The 18,295-nt window shown below is 48.2% G+C and overlaps 1 protein-coding gene across 1 annotated transcript in view; it reads right to left on the reverse strand.

Annotated features, from left to right (window-relative positions):
* C3 (complement C3) overlaps nucleotides 1–18,295 on the reverse strand; it is a 403,449-nt gene that overhangs the window by 197,739 nt on the left and 187,415 nt on the right. The window contains exons 15-18 of the mRNA XM_069604331.1: nucleotides 4,200–4,329; nucleotides 3,951–4,022; nucleotides 2,252–2,446; nucleotides 1,657–1,768 (exon numbers count right to left, since the gene is read on the reverse strand). Of these exons, the coding sequence (XP_069460432.1) occupies nucleotides 1,657–1,768; nucleotides 2,252–2,446; nucleotides 3,951–4,022; nucleotides 4,200–4,329 (509 nt within the window). The remainder of the gene's footprint in view (nucleotides 1–1,656; nucleotides 1,769–2,251; nucleotides 2,447–3,950; nucleotides 4,023–4,199; nucleotides 4,330–18,295) is intronic.

The following is an 18,295-nucleotide window of genomic DNA, read 5'->3' on the forward strand; positions in this document are numbered from 1 at the left end:
AGTCGTGGACGTCCTGTGAAGGTGAGGTGTGCAGCGCACCTCAAAGACAATAGTTGGTTGCCGCAAAGAGTTAGTGAAGAACTTTGGCCGAGCAAGGACGTCGGGTCGTCGGCGTCTTTGTGTTCTTCGGGTAGCGAGAAACCCACCGGCAGATTCTCCTCGGTTCGTCAGTGACCTTGACTTTCTCCGGCAGGACAAAGCAGTCGGCGGTGATGAGCAAGGGAGTCCTTGTTTCAAATGTTCTTAGGCAATGGAGCATTTCGGCTCCAGTCATCAGCATCATGGCGTCAAGCTGTCCCCGCTTCTGGGCAACACGGCTTTGACAGGCTTTCAGCGGTTATAGCGAATCTGCAAACCCTAGTCGATGATGGTGGACGGATGTCCGGGCGCTTCTTTTCGGATTACTCGTCGGTCCCCGTCTCCGGTCGGCAGCCTTTCGTGGGTCTGACTTGCAGGGTGCATTGGCAAAGATCAGCTGGTGAACAATGGTTCCTCGTAGCTCGGGAAGAGGTCTCCTAGCCAGGTCCCCTCTTGGATCAGTTCCTTGAAGGCACAGCAGCTTTCAGATTATGGTGAAGGGAGACAGCAGTCAACTTTCTTCTTCCGGCTTGGCTTCGAGAATAAGCATCAAGTATCAATTTCAACTTCTGAACGATTTCCATCAGTGAGAGGTTCCCAGATATACTGTCTGGTCTCTCATTCACTCTGCTGGGTCACACTCAGGCAACCAATCATTCAGAAGGGCATTTAGAAAGCAGCCAATCAGGCTCACTGCGCATTCAGGCCATTCTTCTCCTTCCAGACACTCATAACAAGGAATGTGGATTGGGACAAGCACTCTGCCATTCAGGACTCCACACTGAATTCATACCAGTTTTGGGCCGGGCTGTCTCAGTCATTGTGTTGCACACCATAAACTAGAAACCCATAACATACAGTGTATATTGGTCACAGACTCCATTCACCAAGGTCCCACCCTAAGGGCGTACCCACAACATACAGTCACTGGGAAGGCTCCAGCCAGTCTGGCCTGGACTTCCCCACAATACCATATATCAAACTTCCACCCACCAGCCAGTCAGGGGAAGGGACAGAGCCAGGGCTTCCCAGGTCTTTGGGAAAATAGGGTAAAAGGTGATAGAAAGTAAGAGGCCACAGGGGCCATCTTGTCTCCTATCAGGAATCAACTGATTCCAATGGCAGGGCCTGGGTATCCCAAAATGGAGGATACTTAGAGCACCTGTCAAATTCAGCATGGAGCTGCCACCAGCCCATACCCTGCTCTGTGGCCCACACACAGGTGCCCAAAAACCTACACTTGCAGCACAGGGTTGTGCCCCCACCCATGGGTGCCATAAGCAACCCATGGGTGCCATGGGTTTACAGAAAACCAGAAAGAGGAAGAGCTGCACTGCCAGGAGTCCCACATGGACTCCTGTGCAGAAAATAACACAGAACACACATGATAAAAGGAAAACAGGACAAGGACATGGAGGCCCTGTCCCTCCAATGCATTTCTAGCATCACACCCTGTGCCTAGCATTAGAGGGGCTTGCTGTACTCATGAACTGAGCGTTATCATTAAAAGGCAGAGTGAGGTCCCACCGCCACGTAATAAACAAGTATCCCAGATATGGCGTGGTTACATCATCTTACCCGTCGCCATCTGGTGCTTCCACCAATTCTTCTACTTTCCAGAACCAGCTCTCTGGAAACTCACTCCTCGAGGTAATATCTTCCTCAGACAAGTACCCCTCATCAACTTCACCTGCAAGAATGAAACCAAAAGAGGTCAATACAGAGTACCATTGCTCAGCCAGTTCTGGCGCCAGCTTGAAGGTCTTAGTCATTTATTCCGATCCATGCATGATTGAGCCAGCCCTTTAATCTTCTTAGATTGGCAGGGCGAGTCTCAATGTTGTATGGAAAAAACTAAGTGTTTGCAAATGCATCAATATTTAAATAAAATGAATGCTTCCTCTGAGTGAAGACACGTTCAACGAGCTTAACTGCTGGCTGTGGAACATGGACATTTGAGCTCTATTCCAATGTTCCCTAAGGACCAAAGACTGTGATCTGGACAAACCACATCATCCCGCTCTGCCTCAGTCCGTTTGTCTAACACAACGCAGAGTGCTGGGAAGCAGTCATCTGGACAGCTACATGCACAAAGACCATTGGGTAAAGGTCCTACAGTGCCATTGTGCATGGGAATATTACGTCTGGTGGTTCCATTTCTTCTGACACTTACTTCTTGCCAGATGCAGGTGTTCTCGTCTCTTCTCCGCCCGTAGTTTGTTGATCTCTTGACAGCAATCCATGAATGCGTCTACACACTCCCGTGTGTCCTTGATGTACCTGGACCGCTTAAGGCAGCTGTGACCCATGCTGTTCTCCTTCATGCCATCTTCACAGCATTTTCTGGGCTTGCCTGTGTACTTTGCAGCTAAAGGAAGAGGAACAACCAGGTATTTCTCAGTTGTTACTTTTAATAACCCATCAAAATCATCAATGATACAGTTTCCTAAGAAAATGACACCAGCTAAAAACAGGACCTGTCTACCCAGGGTACTCACTTCCCAGCCTGATCTAACGCCACCCACGTCAGAATTCCCTGCATGTGTGCTCTCAAACCCGTGGACAGTCATATTACTGACAGGTGCTCATACTTGGACATGGTTTGGGGCTTGCAGTGCTGGGTCGTCAGTCGAATTGCCAACTTGGTACAATATCCTTCTGCATCGGGGGAGAATATCACAGCACTTCTAGACTTTGCAAACTTGGCTCATCGTTGGAACTGACAATCTACATGCGTGGACAGTCAAACTTTGGCTCTCCAAATGTTTTTAACTACAACACCCATCAGCCCAAGCGAACCTACACAATAATGAGGGATACATGGAGTCGTAGTACAAAACATCTGGAGCACCATAGGTTGCAGAGCCTTGATCTAAACCTGTGAAAGGAGCAGGGTATATTAACTCTCTCCATGTGAATTTAGTTCCCAATTTGTGATATTTTTGAAACCTTTGGAGTGGTTATGAACGTTTATATTACTTTCTGCACAGCATAGCATGTGACATTTCTTCCACAATGTCTACATTTCATCCCCTTCCTCTCCCCCAAATATTGTGTAACTCGTTGGCTTGTCATGGTCTCTTTTTATTTTCTTAGGACCACTTTCTGCACAGGCGTGATGTCAGCACCATTCGGTTATTTGGCCTGCTCACTGGGTGGAATGTAATTGAGGAATTTAATTGGGTAAGGACTGTTACTGGTGGTTTAGTCTGGGTCTGGTGTGTCACTGGATGGTTATACCATGTATGGGTTATGTTACAAGAATGTTTCAGAACCTTTATTGGTATACGGTTCTGGATAGCAAACTTTAGTGGGCTTGCAAGTGTGTGCACAAATGTATTTCCACACTTTAAGTAAAAAGCAGATATCGCCATATTCATCCAGCTCGGCAGTAGGAATAGCCATATATGCCCGTACCTCTTTTCAGGCTCTTTCAAGCTGCATAAGGATCCCAGACACCCTAATCCATATCCTTTTCCTGAATGAGGTAATGGATGCATCTGTGGTTGTCTAAGATTAAATTACCACTCAGAGTTTGAACGCTGTATATCTTCTGATAAGTGAGCAGGAGTAGCCCCTGACAAAGCTTTCTAAAAGCCATGGGAGGTTTTGGTGCCATTCTCTTATAAACCACTTGAACTTGTATCTAGAGCAACGACCTTGTAGGACGCCACTACAACCGCAGTGCGTTTGGCCTAACTTGAGAAGATAACTGCACACACCCACACGACTCTCTGAACCACCCACCTGTGATGATCACCAAAAACATCCTAACACTTTTAAAGTGCCTGCTATGACAACATTGACAGCAATCCTGAAGGCTGTATAGACGACTATGAGGGATGATATGTAATGTATAAGGTTTTGCTCACCTTTAGTAGCTTTATGCTCAATGAGCAGCACGGAGCGGCGTCGCCTTTTTCCTGGCTTCGGGCAAAATGGTTCTGCAAGAATGAAATGGGGTCTCCATGTTATTGATTATTCAAATAACTATGTTTCTTGTACACAACCTCTGCTGATTCCAACCGTATATACACTTGTTTGAGATTTGAGTGTGAGTAGTGGTAATATGGTGCTCTGTGTGATGAGCTGCCTGCCCTGCTGGTCCTAATCTGCGTTACCTGTTCGTTGTAGGGTGGATGTCCCAAAACTTGTCTGAAGAGCCAGTCCAGCATCAAAAAGGACCCCCATATTGTTGGCCCCACTTCCAGGTGTGCAGCCAATATCATTCTTCTCTATTGAATCCCAAACCTAAAAAAAAAAAAGAAAATGTAATAGCTTTTAGGTATTGGAAAAAAACCTCAATATAAACTCATCCTTCAATACTTTCACACCAAAAGAACCAAAACATCAGCTGTTGTTCCCATCAGAATCGGACATGTGATGAGCTACCTCTGTACGGGAGGCATGGTATCACAAGTATGACACTGACACAATGGGTACAATTTGTAAAACCTTTATTGACATTTTTGGGGTTGGAGAAACTCCTACTTTGCCCTATAACTAAGATGGGAGTAGTCTCGACCATCAAATAATAAATAACGCAGTCCTAGTGGAGCCTGTCAAATCAAAATGGCCTATGCTAACAAAACCTTATGCCTGCCCTATCTCTTGTACAAAAAAGTGTAAAAAGGATAGATGTATGCAAAAGGAAAAATCAGTGTTCAAATGAATAAATGTGGTTGAACCAGCTCTACGCCTCATAGAGTAAGGCTGTCCCTGTAGGCAGGATGGCACAATCTGGCTTCCAACACTATAAACAGTTCCAAAACATGGATCGAGGCCCGTCTGGCCTACCGCATTATAGTCTCTTTTCTTGACATTCTGAGGAGGCCATATACTTTTTTTTAAAAAAATTGGTGAGGATAGTTATAAGACGCCCAAAAAGTTATCTTTCTGTGAGTAGAGCAACTTAACTATAACTAAAGGGCTGCTACTGCAGGCCCTGTAATATATATATTTCTACCCATTTTCGCAAATAACGTGGGTTTTCTGGGCAGTTTACTGCGTATCCTGAATTCACAAACGGGGTGTGCTTTAAAATGCCCAGAAACGTGTGCCACCCCCCTCTGCCTTTTGAAACACGTGCAGGGGGAAGTGCAAATCATGAATGGGTCATTTCTGACCCCATCATGATTCTCGTTTGAAGTGTGAGATTGAAATGCTTGTTCTTTTAGAGTCATTTTACCTAGACAGGCCTTTTGAATGACATATGCAAAGGGGCTAGACAGTGCATCTTTGGGCTGCAGTCCAGCACCTCCAGAAACGCTCTATCCTGAGATCCTGCTTAGTGTTGAGAAGGTCTGGAACTCTTCCATTAAACAGTACCGGTACTCTTTTTCAAATAAAACAAGTGCAGGCACTCACGATTGGCAAGTAACAAATGCTAAGGACAGTGTTAAAAATAGCATTTTTCAGAATCCTTTAATGGCCCCTTAACTTTTTAGACCTCTGGTCTATTTTTGTTGCCAGAGGGATTTCTAGTGAATTCCCCTTGCCACTATAGGTGCCAATTACAGAAGTGTATGGGTGTGGCCAAGGGAGTGCCATAAAATCCCCAAATTGTCAGGTTACCAAATATGACGGCATATGCCATTAAACCCTGATAACATCACAGGACGTGATGCCATGTGACCTTTTGACTAAATAGCATCACACGACCTTTCAATCCTCTAATGATATTATAAGAAGTGAGATCAGTGATGTTGATACACTACAATAACGTATGTGACGAGGCCACCTGTTTTTTGCCCATGGAGGAAGGCGGGGGAGCTCTGGGGTTCAGGGGAAGCCATCTGCTGTGTAAAACCACCCATGGAGGCAGTATAAGGCACGCCCCTGCAGTTCCCCCTGCCCTTGCTTTGAGGTTAAGGAAGCGGTCAAGGGTGCAGATATGGCCAAGCATTGTGAAAGGACTGCAAGTTGGTATGGGTGCATGTGCTTCATGGAGGCCAGAACAAGGCTGTACCCATGGTCTAAGAGCTTAGCACCAGCTTCCCAGCCAGAGAAGCCACAACACAACCACCTCAGACTCAGTGTTTCACATATGCAACATTAGCACGTTCTCAAGCCACAGCCTTGGGAACATGCACAGAGTCAGAGTGAAGAATCAGCGCACACTGAGTGCGGAGTCAAACAGAGATTTTACGGGAGACACTGAAGTCACATGCAATCACGCTCATGCTGACAGAGCAGAGCCACTCCAGGTCTACCAACTGCCATGCTCACACCGCCTGATTCCAACATGGCTGAGTATTTCTAACTGCAGGTTATGGTGGCTGGGGCACTGGCCTTTCCCCAGTAAGGGGTAATGGCAGAACACCTGCAGAAGACCACTAACACTGGCCACAGATATGGGGAGCGGAGTTGGAACCATTGCACAACATCCAATCATGATACATGAAGCTAAAGGGGGAATGGACCCACCCTCATTATGCCAATCACTGTATAATCACCTGCATAGAGAGGCAGAAGCCTCCTCACTTGGTTGGTGGTAGGATGGCATTCCTGTGGGAGACCGGTGCTACAGTGAGGAAAGCTAGTCGAGAGAAGCAGGAGAACAGACCTTGTGTTGCACATTCCAAGAGGGACATTGAAGAGAGGGTTCTCTGAATGACCCTCTTGTCCACTATGCGACCGTTAACCCACAGAATGAAGAATGAAAGGTGCAACTCGTTGTTTGGCCAGTCACCAAATGCACCAATGTATCAGAGATATGACAAGAGATATTCTCTCAGACAGCCCTTTAAACCATATCCAGTTGATGGTTTTGAAGGGGGCAGAGGCCTCATCAATGGACCAGGTTGACTGACGGTAAAGCCAAACATTGATGACATCATTAGAGACATCACAACATAGCAGCGTTAGGCATGAAGCAAATCTGCACTCACGCATGAGGTTACGCAGACATGCACAAGTTGTATTGCTTGTAGACATGAACAACATGCTTATAACTCCTGTAGGAAGAGGACGGATACAATTACATAATGCTAGGAACCTGTCTTTTCATTCGCCAATGCAAAACCACAAGACACAGAATATACGTGGACTAAGTGTGCATATGCTTTATTCCAGCCAACCATAATAAGCCATGAAAACACATAGGGAATCTATAGGGTGACAGAAGTGACTTAGGCTGGAAAGACAGGCCTCAGATACATGGAAGGGGAGACACGGTCCCTGCAGCAGGAGGAGCAGAGCTAGTGTTCACAGCCAAGGACAAGGGAGGTTGCACAATTCCTGGTTCCCGAGGCAGCAAGCCACCTGCAAGAATTTCAGAATAAAATCCTCATAATTGCAGACAGACGAGCTCAGTTTTGCGGTCCCTTCACACGTGACCCAGCAGAGCAAGACAATGCCCATCTACCCGTGGTGGGAAGAGAAGCTGATCCCAACATGGCAGAGTGAAATGATACATGTGTTGCCCACCAAAACTGCAACCTGCAGGCACTTTCTCAGGCTAGGTGATCAGACCAGTAGCAACAATATGGAACACACAGCACTCCATAGCCCTTCCCATTACCTTGAAAAGGTACACAGAGCTCTGTGGCCAGAAAGGGCCACAGGCCTGGGAGGACCCGCTCTAGCCAATTCAGAAGCTCCATTTGTGAGGTGGTATAAAATGTTGCACGCCCCAATACAACAATGTAGGGGGAAACTTCAACCTAGACTGCCATGACCCTCTGAACACGACTGTGACAGCAGTAGCAAATGCACTCTCAGACCTAGGTTTTATACACCGGATCACAGATCCAACCCACATTTAAGGAATATCCCTCGAATGAATAGCAGAGTTGAACAGTCAGATCACCATCACGTCCACTGCCCCATGCCACTGGTCGGACCATCACATCATATGTTTCACTTTTCCCCCCATGGAAACAACAACCATCAGCCACCCCAAGGCTACCTCCCACACTCGCCCGTAGCTCCAGGAACATTTCAAAAGACTCCATCTCCCACTCCTCTCACCTCTTCTCATAGATCACCTACTCTCAACAGACCCCAACATCCTAGCACCCCTCTACTCTAGTACCCTAACCAAAGCAGTGAATTTGGTAACGCCCCCTCCTCCCTAGAAAGGCCAAACCAATAGGCCATATCAACTTGTGGGTTACCCCTGACCACTCAGACCGGCGATCATAAAAAAACGACACAGTGAAGCTACTTGGAAGAAAGACCCCACACACTACATAAAAACCCCCTTCACTGCCTTAGCTAGGGAATACAAGCAGGCCATCACTGATGCTAAAGCAGAAGCCTACAACTCAAGGATAGAGAAGGCCAACTCCAATTCACAAGAGTCATTTAAAATTCTCAGAGAACTAGAGTCTCTGTCCTTGCCGGTACTTGCTGGTGCACGAGCATTCAGAATGCGATGCGAGCAAAAAGAATCTCCCTACAGCAGAAAACTGAAAATAAACGAGCAGCAGTTGATCCTATTAACTTGCCTGCCATCTCAATGAGAACACACCCCTCCTTAGCCTTCAAGTTTAGAAAAGTATCAGAAGTAGAAATAGCTAATAACCTCAAGAATCTACAACCATCCAGAGGCAAAGGGGACATATGTCCTGCCACGATAATCAAAGAGTGTGCAGAAACAGTAGTCCCTTTCATCACAAGATTTATTAATGTCTCCTTTTCCTCCAACTTGGTCCCAAACGGTCTAAAAGAGTCCTGGGTACTTCCATTACTAAAAAAAATATCCTTGGACCCACTATCACCCAGAAACTATCATCCCATCACCACAGTACCGTTCCTATTAAAGATTCTTGACAGAGCAGCGTACATCCAAATATAGTCCTATCTCTAAACTTTTCACATCCTAGGGATGCGTCAAACTGGTTTTCGCCCTGGTCACGGCATGGAATCATCAGTTGTAGCTCGGGTCATGGATGAAGGTATTCCTGTGTATAGGGCTTAGAAGGTGAATCTATCTTGTATCGTGGAAGGTGTTCTCCGGATTAAGTCTTGCAGAGACCTTTTAACTTCAAGGCGACGCTGTAGGTACAGGTAGATTACATGGTTTATTGGTTTCCCTGTTAGGAGGGCCGGTAGACGGACGTGTATATGTTATTTATGTTCTGTAAGGTTTGTCATTGAGTCCGGGTGTGTATAGGTGGACATATTGAAAGGGCAGGTATCAATGATTTCTTTTCCTTCCTTACTGTAGAGCTGACGTCACCAGTCAAGTTGTTGTATAAGACTTAAGGTGCACGAGAGGTGCAGAGCTTTTTAGGTGGTCTGGGAACATTCTGAAACATTGGGCATGCCTTTGGAGCAGAGCATGGAAAGCGCATGAGTTGTCAATTGAGTCTTTGGGGCAGAGAGCTGCAGTAGGGCGGTGAGCGGAGCACACCCGTGGTATTGGTCAAGAGCCGGAGAGGCTGAAATTAAAGTGGTGATTTTATGGTAACAACAGATATTTGTTATCTGATATTGAGGTGGAAGAAATTGGGTGTGTCTGAACAGTGAACGTGTTCAAATCCCAATTTGGGGTCAAGTAAGTATTGACATATAATGTATTAAGATAAAATCATGAGGGACACATCACTTCCACACAAGTGCAAGTCCCTCCCGTGATATAAGGACAACATGTGTAAATATAGCACAGAGTAGGACTTGCGGCACAGAGGGAAAATTGGCAAAGCCCTGGCCAAAAGAGGGGAGCTTCTTCAAATGTGTGCAGCAACAATTACACACATATATACACAAGGCTTAAAAGGGGAAGAAGCTAAGCAAACAAATGGTCATATTAGAGTTATGGAAGATGTTTCAGAATGAGGAAGGGGTCCTGTGAGAGCACCAACCGATGCTGAGCCAGCGAGAGCGAGCATCAGAAAGTGAATTGCCCTCGACTCCCCCTCCTCCTCTTCAAACAGAGAGCAAAGGAGCAGCAGTGGAGACCCAGTGATTACACCCTGCAAGCGAATTAAAAGCAGCAGCAGGTTACACCAATCCCGCCTGTGCACCTCCAGCATATAGTAAGAGGGAGGGTCAAAGTGAGCCTGAACAGGCGACTAAGGGAACACAGCGCACAGGCGACGAAGACAAGGAGCGCAGAGAGATCCAGGCGAGGTTGAAGGAAAAGGACATGGGAAATGGGGGAAACCTTGAGGCGCAGGAGCCCATAGTCCTGAATGAATGGGTAGGCAAACAGATATTGCTTAAACTAGACGGGAAGGTCACAGGAGAGACAGGGTGCATAAGCAGGGACGTTGCAGGTAACAAAAACACAGAAGAGGCGAGAGAATGGGGAGCAATAATGGAGGAAGTAGAAAGACGGGAAAAAGGGAAGAGAACGAAGAGAATGAAAGGGTGTACAGAGAGAAACAGAAGGTAGAAGCATGAGAGCGAAAAGAGCGTGAGGCAAAAAGACAGAGAGAGCTTGAGAGGCAAGAAGAAAGGCAGACGAAGAGCGGAAAAGGCAAGTGCAGATAAAGAAGGAGAAGATGAAGTTAGAGGTAGAGCGACTCCTTAGGGAGCGCCAATGTAAATAGGAGGAGGGACGCGCTCAATGGGATGCGCAAGTAAAGACGGGTTTAGCACATTTTAATGACGTCGAGGAGCGGGAGATGCTAGGGAGAGGAGAACAAGACAAAAGCAGGAAAAACAGCAGGGCTACCCCACGGATAGACAGAGATAAGAACCTATCTCTACATGAGGGGGAATGCGTAGGTATGGGTCAATCAGGAGGAAAGCGGTAGGGAAGCACAATATTGAGGAGGCTCAGCTTCCAGGAGAATATTGACAGTATTGATGAGGACACAGGGTCTGAGGACAATTTACTGGGGAGCGAGGACGACGAAGGGGAGAGACCCTTTCGCCGCTCTGAGGGATAAGCCCAGATAGAGACACAGAATGGGGAGATGACAAGGCCATTGACCAACTAAGGGAGGACGGAGGGGGAGCACTGCTGCGTCCTAGGCACATATCGCGCTTCGCAGACACTATCACCCCATACACACAGAGGCTTAGAGATCTGCCAGGGCGAAGGAAGGGAGAAATGACAAGAACGTGTACCCCCACCAAAGACTTGGGGAGACAAAGTGGAGGAATAGGACTAATTCAGTGCCCACTATTAGAGAAGGGCGACCTCAATATATACCATGGCAGCAGAAGGACAAAAACAATTTAAGATTTAAGTTACCATCGTTGACTGCAGCGGCTGGGACATGCATATATGAGCTAGCGAGATTGACAGCAGGGACGACATTAGCGGTGGGTGTCATGAAGAGCTTGCTTTCGGCAAGTCTCTGGGAGGTTTCAGACGATGTATGGTAAAGGGCTGGTTACCCCAGAGTAGCAATACACAACACTGTGCACGATGGCGCAGCGTTCAGTAATTGTCGAGCAGCCGTGTGGCACACTCTAAGGGTGCAGTACCCAGATACCTCGGACATTAGTACGATTATGGCACGCAGAATGGGGGAGGACGAAGAACCCAATCAATATATTCAGGCTATTCAAGAGAACTGGAGGCTAGAGACGCGTTAACCGTGGGACAAAGCAGTGGGATTATTTTATCATATATTGTGTCATGAGTTACCTGAACCGGTGCAAAAGCAGCTCAGGAAATAAGTGGGGATGGAGGCCAAACCATGGTTAGAAATTCAGCACACTATAGTACACTATTGCAAGCTGATGCAAGAGACTGCAAGAAAAAAGTGTGAGGACAGTAAATAGGAGGAAACAAAGCTAGTGCAGCTGACCAGCGTGGAAGGGGTAGGCACACTGCAGGAGCAGTACAGACCGCCACCCACAGGGGGGGAGGCTTTGCGGGGCAGGGAGACATGCACCAAGGGTTTAGAGGGAGAGGAGGAGCACCCAGGGGAAAGGGGTATGGATATCAGATGCAGCAACAGAGGTGCTCCTAGGGGGCTATCAGAGACCAATGGGGGGTCCACCACAGTGTTGGGTGTGTGGACAGATAGGGCACATCTCTCGAGTCTGCAGAAGCCTGGGGGTGCAACAGAATGGAGGAATGCTGTACCAAACCATATACCGGGCAGAACAAACTGACTATTATGCTCAAGACCAAACACAGCGACAGACACAGACCCAAGACGCGTACATGCAAGCATATCAGTCTATGAAACAGGCACCCCAAATGCAGGGACCCCTGCACAGCCATACGCACAGGCACCCAAAATGCAGGGACTAGCACAGACATACCCACAGGCACCACAAATGCAGGGACCCGCACAGCCATCCCCACAGGCAGCACCTGCACAGCAGATGCAGAGGCACATGCAGCCTTCACCAGCAGCCCAGCAGGATGCTGGGACACTGACACTCACAGACTCTGTGGGATCGACTTGGAAGCTAGGCGGGTGACTGTTGTGGGGGTGGCAATCTATTCACAAGGGACGGGGATGTCATTATACCCAAAATAGGACAGTCCACAGACAGACCTGATGTGTTCAATCCTATTGATTACACCCAACCCAGCAGAGGAACCTCACATAGGGGTGACGATAGACGACAAGACTTTTTCATTTCTCGTGGACATGGGGGCAACTAGATCCTGTATCAGGGAAGGGAGAAACCCAATGTCAGACAACGCCATGAATATGTAGGGATTCTCTGGGGTTCCTTTTACAGACGAACCTTCACTCTCTATAGGAGAGCATGACTTAGCCTTTCCACTATTGTATTCCCGACACACACCAGTGAACATAATGGGAAGGGATATAATGAGTAAGCTCAATATGACCATCTCATTTACAGACCAGGGGATAGTGTGTTTAACACCAGGGATTCATTACATGAATGTGAGGGAAATTATTCAGTCATATTGTGGGCACACGGTACAAAGGGGGCTGCCAGCAGACATTGAACTATTCCAATATGGAGTGGAGGTATTGATAGCATGGCTTCCAGACATTCAAGGAACGCTATGGCATTTACCCAATGAGTATATATTCAGGCCAGACGGTCCATTAGATGAGCCTGAGGGGAAAGTGGTTCCAATAGACCTTGAGGTGGTAATAGTGAGGGAATACAGGATAACATTTAATGGGATAGATGACAGAGGATGATCCTGGAGGACAGTGATTGCAGGTTGACTGGCGTGATTGACGAAGAACTGTTCCTGGATGATCGATCAGATCACAAAGTGTTGTTTGACATAAGCATCACATATTGGGTGAGAACACACTATAGGGAAGTACCACAGAGAATGGTGATGTTGCAAAAAGCACCACCATCATTTATCGAGGAAGACTTGGAAAGGGTAAACAGTGTCTTATGGACCACAAGTCCCTCTGTAGTGGGGCTACTGAAAGGGATAGGGGCATGGCAGTAAAGATAAAGCTTAAACCAATTTTACCAAGGGCCAAACAATATCCCTTGTCAAGGGAAGCAGATGAGGGCATTTATGAGACAATTGCAGCATTAGTGGAAGAAGGCATTGTAGTACCATCAGTACCGCAGTGTAGACTTTGAGAAAGGCAACAGTGGGGTTCATGGCATTTTATACAGGATCTGCGCCCTTTGAACCAGATTATGGAGGCAGAGTTTCCTTCAGTTCCAAATCAGGCAAACAATTCTATGTAGCATTCCCACGAATGCTTTCTTCTCTATACCACTTCATCTAGAGTCACAGGACTTGACCTCGTTTTTATATAGAATCAGGAAGTGGAAACACACTTGTCTTCCACAAGGGTACTGTGAGTCACCTTCCATATTCAATACGGTCCTTCAGATGGATCTAGGCAACGGACAGTTGGAAAGTACCTTCATTTAGTACGTTCATGGCATTTTTTTTTTAATCAAAGATTGTATTGGTTTTCAAAGTTAAAACATCATTACAAACATCTCTCAACATTCCAGGGAGGGGGAAAGGGAGAGGGGGGGTTAGGGGGGAGGGGAGGAAAGGGGGAAGAGGGAGAAAAGGAAGGGGGGGAGTGCCAAGGAAGGGGTGTGGTGGGGAGAGAGCAGAGTAATCAAAAGAAACAACAATAACCATTACGAACTAAGCTTCAGGTACCTTGGTCCAACAGACTGTCAAATCTCGGGCAGATCTTGTGTTGTCCGTCGGTGGGCCATCCAGGCATGATTTAGCTGCATGTGGTGGAACCTTTCTGTGTCCGGCAGGGAGAACCTTTCTTGCATTGTCTCGAACGTTGTCAGATTGTCTTCCTGTACCACATCTCCAACGGTGGAGATTCCACGCTGGGTCCATTCGGGCCATTTCGGCAGTTTCCGTACTTCGGGAAGCTTGCAATTGTTCCACAACGGCTGGGCCAGTGTTGTTTTCCCACCCCACCCCAAGAATCGAAGCGCTTCTTTCCAGATTCTCGTTATGTGGGATGCCATGTCAGATTTCGGGGGGCGGTCCAAGTCTCTGTAGAGGTGCTCTATTGGCTTGTTTGTAGTGTTGCAGCAGAAGCCCTTGATGTGCGGCAGACTCCCGTCACCGTGAAGCATGTCGTTTACTACCTCCATCTGACTGGCCCAGTAGTATGATTGCATCCTGGGCAGCCCGATCCCCCCCTCCCAGACGGACCTCTGAAGGGTCACAAGAGCTTGGTCGATATACAATGGTGCATTTTGCAGGATGTATAGAAATTTCGGGAGGGTGATCATTTTAAACAATGCTGCCCTACCCATCAGTGTCAGAGGCAAGGAGATCCAATGGCGAGTGTCATCTGCAAATTTTGCCACCAGGGGGGAAAGGTTCAGGGCAGTATATTCAGTGAGGTGCATTGTAATGTGTATCCCCAGGTATTTGAATTGCTCCTTCTCGATTTGGTAGGGGCCGGTCGCCAGACTCAACGATGGAGTGTTCCCTATAGGGAAAAGGATGGACTTTGACCAGTTCACACGTAGTCCACAGAATGCCTCATATTGGCCCAGCAGCTGCACGACTCTGGGGCAGGATGTATTTGGGTCCCTCAGGTAGATGAGCAGGTCATCCGTGTAAAGGGATTATCTGTCTTCCCAGGTATCGGACCACCGGAAACCCTCCCATGTTAAGTTGTTTCACAACAGAATCGCCAGGGGCTCGATCGCAATAGCAAAAATCATGGCCGATAGTGGGCAGCCCTGCCTTGTACCCCTTCCCAGACCGAACAGTTCTGATCGCCAACCATTGACCCTGGTCCTAGAAACCGGGGATTCGTATAGCAGCCTCACCTAACTCATGAAGTTCTCGCCAAAGCCCATGTGGCGCATAATGGTCCAGACAGCCTCCCATCTCACCGAATCGAAGGCTTTTTGCAAAGTCAATTGCTAACAGGGCCAGAGGTCCCTGTATGCTGTCGGCTCTTTCCAAAGCCGCGAATAGTCTGCAGAGATTCATGCGAGTTGATCTTTGTGGCATGAAACCGCACTGGTCCGGGTGGATCAAGGAGGGAATTACCTCTTGTAGACAGTCCGCTAGCAGCTTCGTCAGTATTTTAGTTTCAGAGTTGATGAGTGAGATGGGCCTGTACGAGCTACATCTGACTGGGGGCTTGTCCGGCTTAGAGATCACTACAATAGTTGCTTCTCGGAGATCTGGAGGGAGAATGCCCTTTTCATGTGCATGGAGGTACATTTGCAGGAGCTGGGGGGCTATCACGTTAGTACCCACCCTTCGCCATAGCTCTACCGGGAAGCCGTTTGGACTAGGCGTCTTACCGGTCTGGTGCCCAGAAATGGCAGCTAGGATCTTATCCTCCGTGATCTCCCACTCCAGTCGTTGCCTCTGCGCCTCATTCAGGGTAGGGGTGTCAATTCGGTCCATAATCGTAGCGTCCATCGGGGTTGTGGATTCACTGTATAGCTCTGCGTAGTATTCCGCGAAGCCCTGGGTTATTTCCTGGTCCGTCACCCTTGCGTTCGATCCGTCCGCTTCGAGTCTCCGGACATGGCTACGTCTGGGTCTCACCCTAAGTTACTAGGGGAATCCAGACGTGGACCCCTTGCTCACTATTCTTAGAGAGGCACAGCTCCTCCCTACTGATGAGATCTAACCAGACCGAAACACGTGTCTGGGGATGCTGTTGGTACTCTTGTTCAGAGGAGAATTGCCTAGCATTTCGGTGCTGGACTGCCCCAGGGCAGGACAAAGACTGATATGTTTAGGATATTTCTTCTCTGTGAAAGATAGTGAGCTAAAGACTCTGGGTAAGTCTCTCGCAACCAGGACTAATGTCTGGCAGAGAGTCTCTCAGGACCCCCCTTGTTAATTTGCATATGCAAGTAACTTTGGGTCTCACCCTAAGTTACTAGGGGAATCCAGACGTGGACTCACTATTCTTAGAGAGGCACAGCTCCTCCCTACTGATGAGGTCCAACCAGACCGAAACACGTGTCTGGGGATGCTGTTGGTACTCTTGTTCAGAGGAGAATTGCCTAGCATTTCGGTGCTGGACTGCCACAGGGCAGGACAAAGACTGATATGTTTAGGATATTTCTTCTCTGTGAAAGATAGTGAGCTAAAGACTCTGGGTAAGTCTCTTGCAACCAGGACTAATGTCTGGCAGAGAGACTCCCAGGACCCCCCTTGTTAATTTTCATTGAAGTCACCGCCTAGTATCAGGCAGTCGGAGGTGTCATTGGCGATTAACGGGGTAATGTCAGTGAGCATTGATTCTAGGAGGGTCGGTGGTGCATAGATGGCTATCAGTGCAGTGGACTGCCCCCATAGGTCGCCCGTCACATATATGTATCTGCCTCCTGTATCATGGGTCACTGTGTAGAGGTGGAGGGGCAGGTTTCTGTGTATCAGGATCATAACCCCTCTTGAGCCCATTGTAAAGCCTAAGTGAAATATCAGCTTATAATTTGTACGCTTAAATAGGATGCATTCTGTACCTGTGAGATGTGTCTCGGACAGGAACACTATGTCAGCCCCCGTCTGTTCAAAAATTGACGCACCAGGCAGCGCTTAATTTCATTGCCTAGGCCATTGACATTCCACGACATGAGCCTCAGTATTCTGAGAGTGTCGACTTTATTACGATACTCTGCCATGTGAGTATGTGTCGGTGGCTGCCCTGCTTATCACCGGCAGCGTTATGCGCCTGTTGGAAATATGCCTGTGGTGTACTGGCGACCTTCCTGGCCATGTTCCTCTATTAGTTTGAGAGGTCCCTGATGAAGCTGTGCTTAACACAACCAAAACCCCCCACCCCATACTCCTCCCAACTAGAAGCATCGGTCGCCCAAACAAAGATTCTATGGCGTCAACTGGACACCTAACATGCACCAAACTTAATATCAAATACAAGTGGCCTTCCTCTAGGAGGAGCCCGGGGGGAAGGTAGCACTCCTCTAAAGGTGATCCCCGAGGGAATCCACGCGTAAACTACGCCTGGAATTTATTGCACTCTCAGGGGGCGGAGGGGCTCTCTTTCTATCGTAGGGCTTAGGGCGTACCGCGGCCGAAACAGGTGGATATGTGCTGCCTATCATTGTGTGTGTGTACTGTGGGAAGATCTAAGGTCTGACTTGAGTATCTCTGTATGGACACAGAATTGACAGCCGTGGTGAAGGGTGGGGGGGTTATCACCCCCCTAGGTCTTCCGGTGGGTCCTGCGGTGGTGGTCGGCGGGGTTCTCGCCGCTGGTCTGGCAGAGGTCTTCGATTCCTCCCCCTGTTTTCACGGGGGGCGGACCAGTCTCCCTCTATGATTTGCTCAGCCCAGCGCCAAGCCTCCTTAGGGTCACTAAAATAGACTAATGTGCCTTTATGGTAGATCTTGAGCTGTGCAGGGAAGAGCAGGCCGTATTTCACGCCCATCGTGTGTAGCTGTCTTTTCAGGGAGTCGAAGGATTGCCTTGCCCTTTGCACTTCCCTCGTGTAATCTGGAAAAAAGGTGATTTTGGAGCCATTGAACGTGATTGCTCCCTTGGCGCGCAAATGTTGCAGCAGGGCGTCGCAGTCTCTGTAATTTAAGAATTGTGCTATCACACTTCGTGGAGGGGCTCCAGACGGTGGCCTGCCCGTAGGCACCCTATGTGCCCTTTCTATGGAAAAGAGCTTGGAAAAGGCATCAGGCTCGTATAGGTCGGAAAGCCATTGTTCTAGAAAGAGCTCCATGAAGGGGCCCTCTGCCTAGGCTCCACTCTACGGCAGGCTCACCCGCTGCCTTCTTGTCTGTGTTGTCCTGCAAGAGCGTGTCTGCCGATCGGGGCCTCCCCGGGCCCTCGCTGGGTCCGCACCTTTCTCCCGCTGTGATTGACCAGTCCGTTGAGGTTTGGCCACCGTTTCTGTGCGGCCTCGCTGG

Source organism: Ambystoma mexicanum, chromosome 3q (assembly GCF_040938575.1).
Source record: "Ambystoma mexicanum isolate Mex_15411 chromosome 3q, UKY_AmexF1_1, whole genome shotgun sequence".
Taxonomy (NCBI): Eukaryota; Metazoa; Chordata; class Amphibia; order Caudata; family Ambystomatidae; genus Ambystoma; species Ambystoma mexicanum.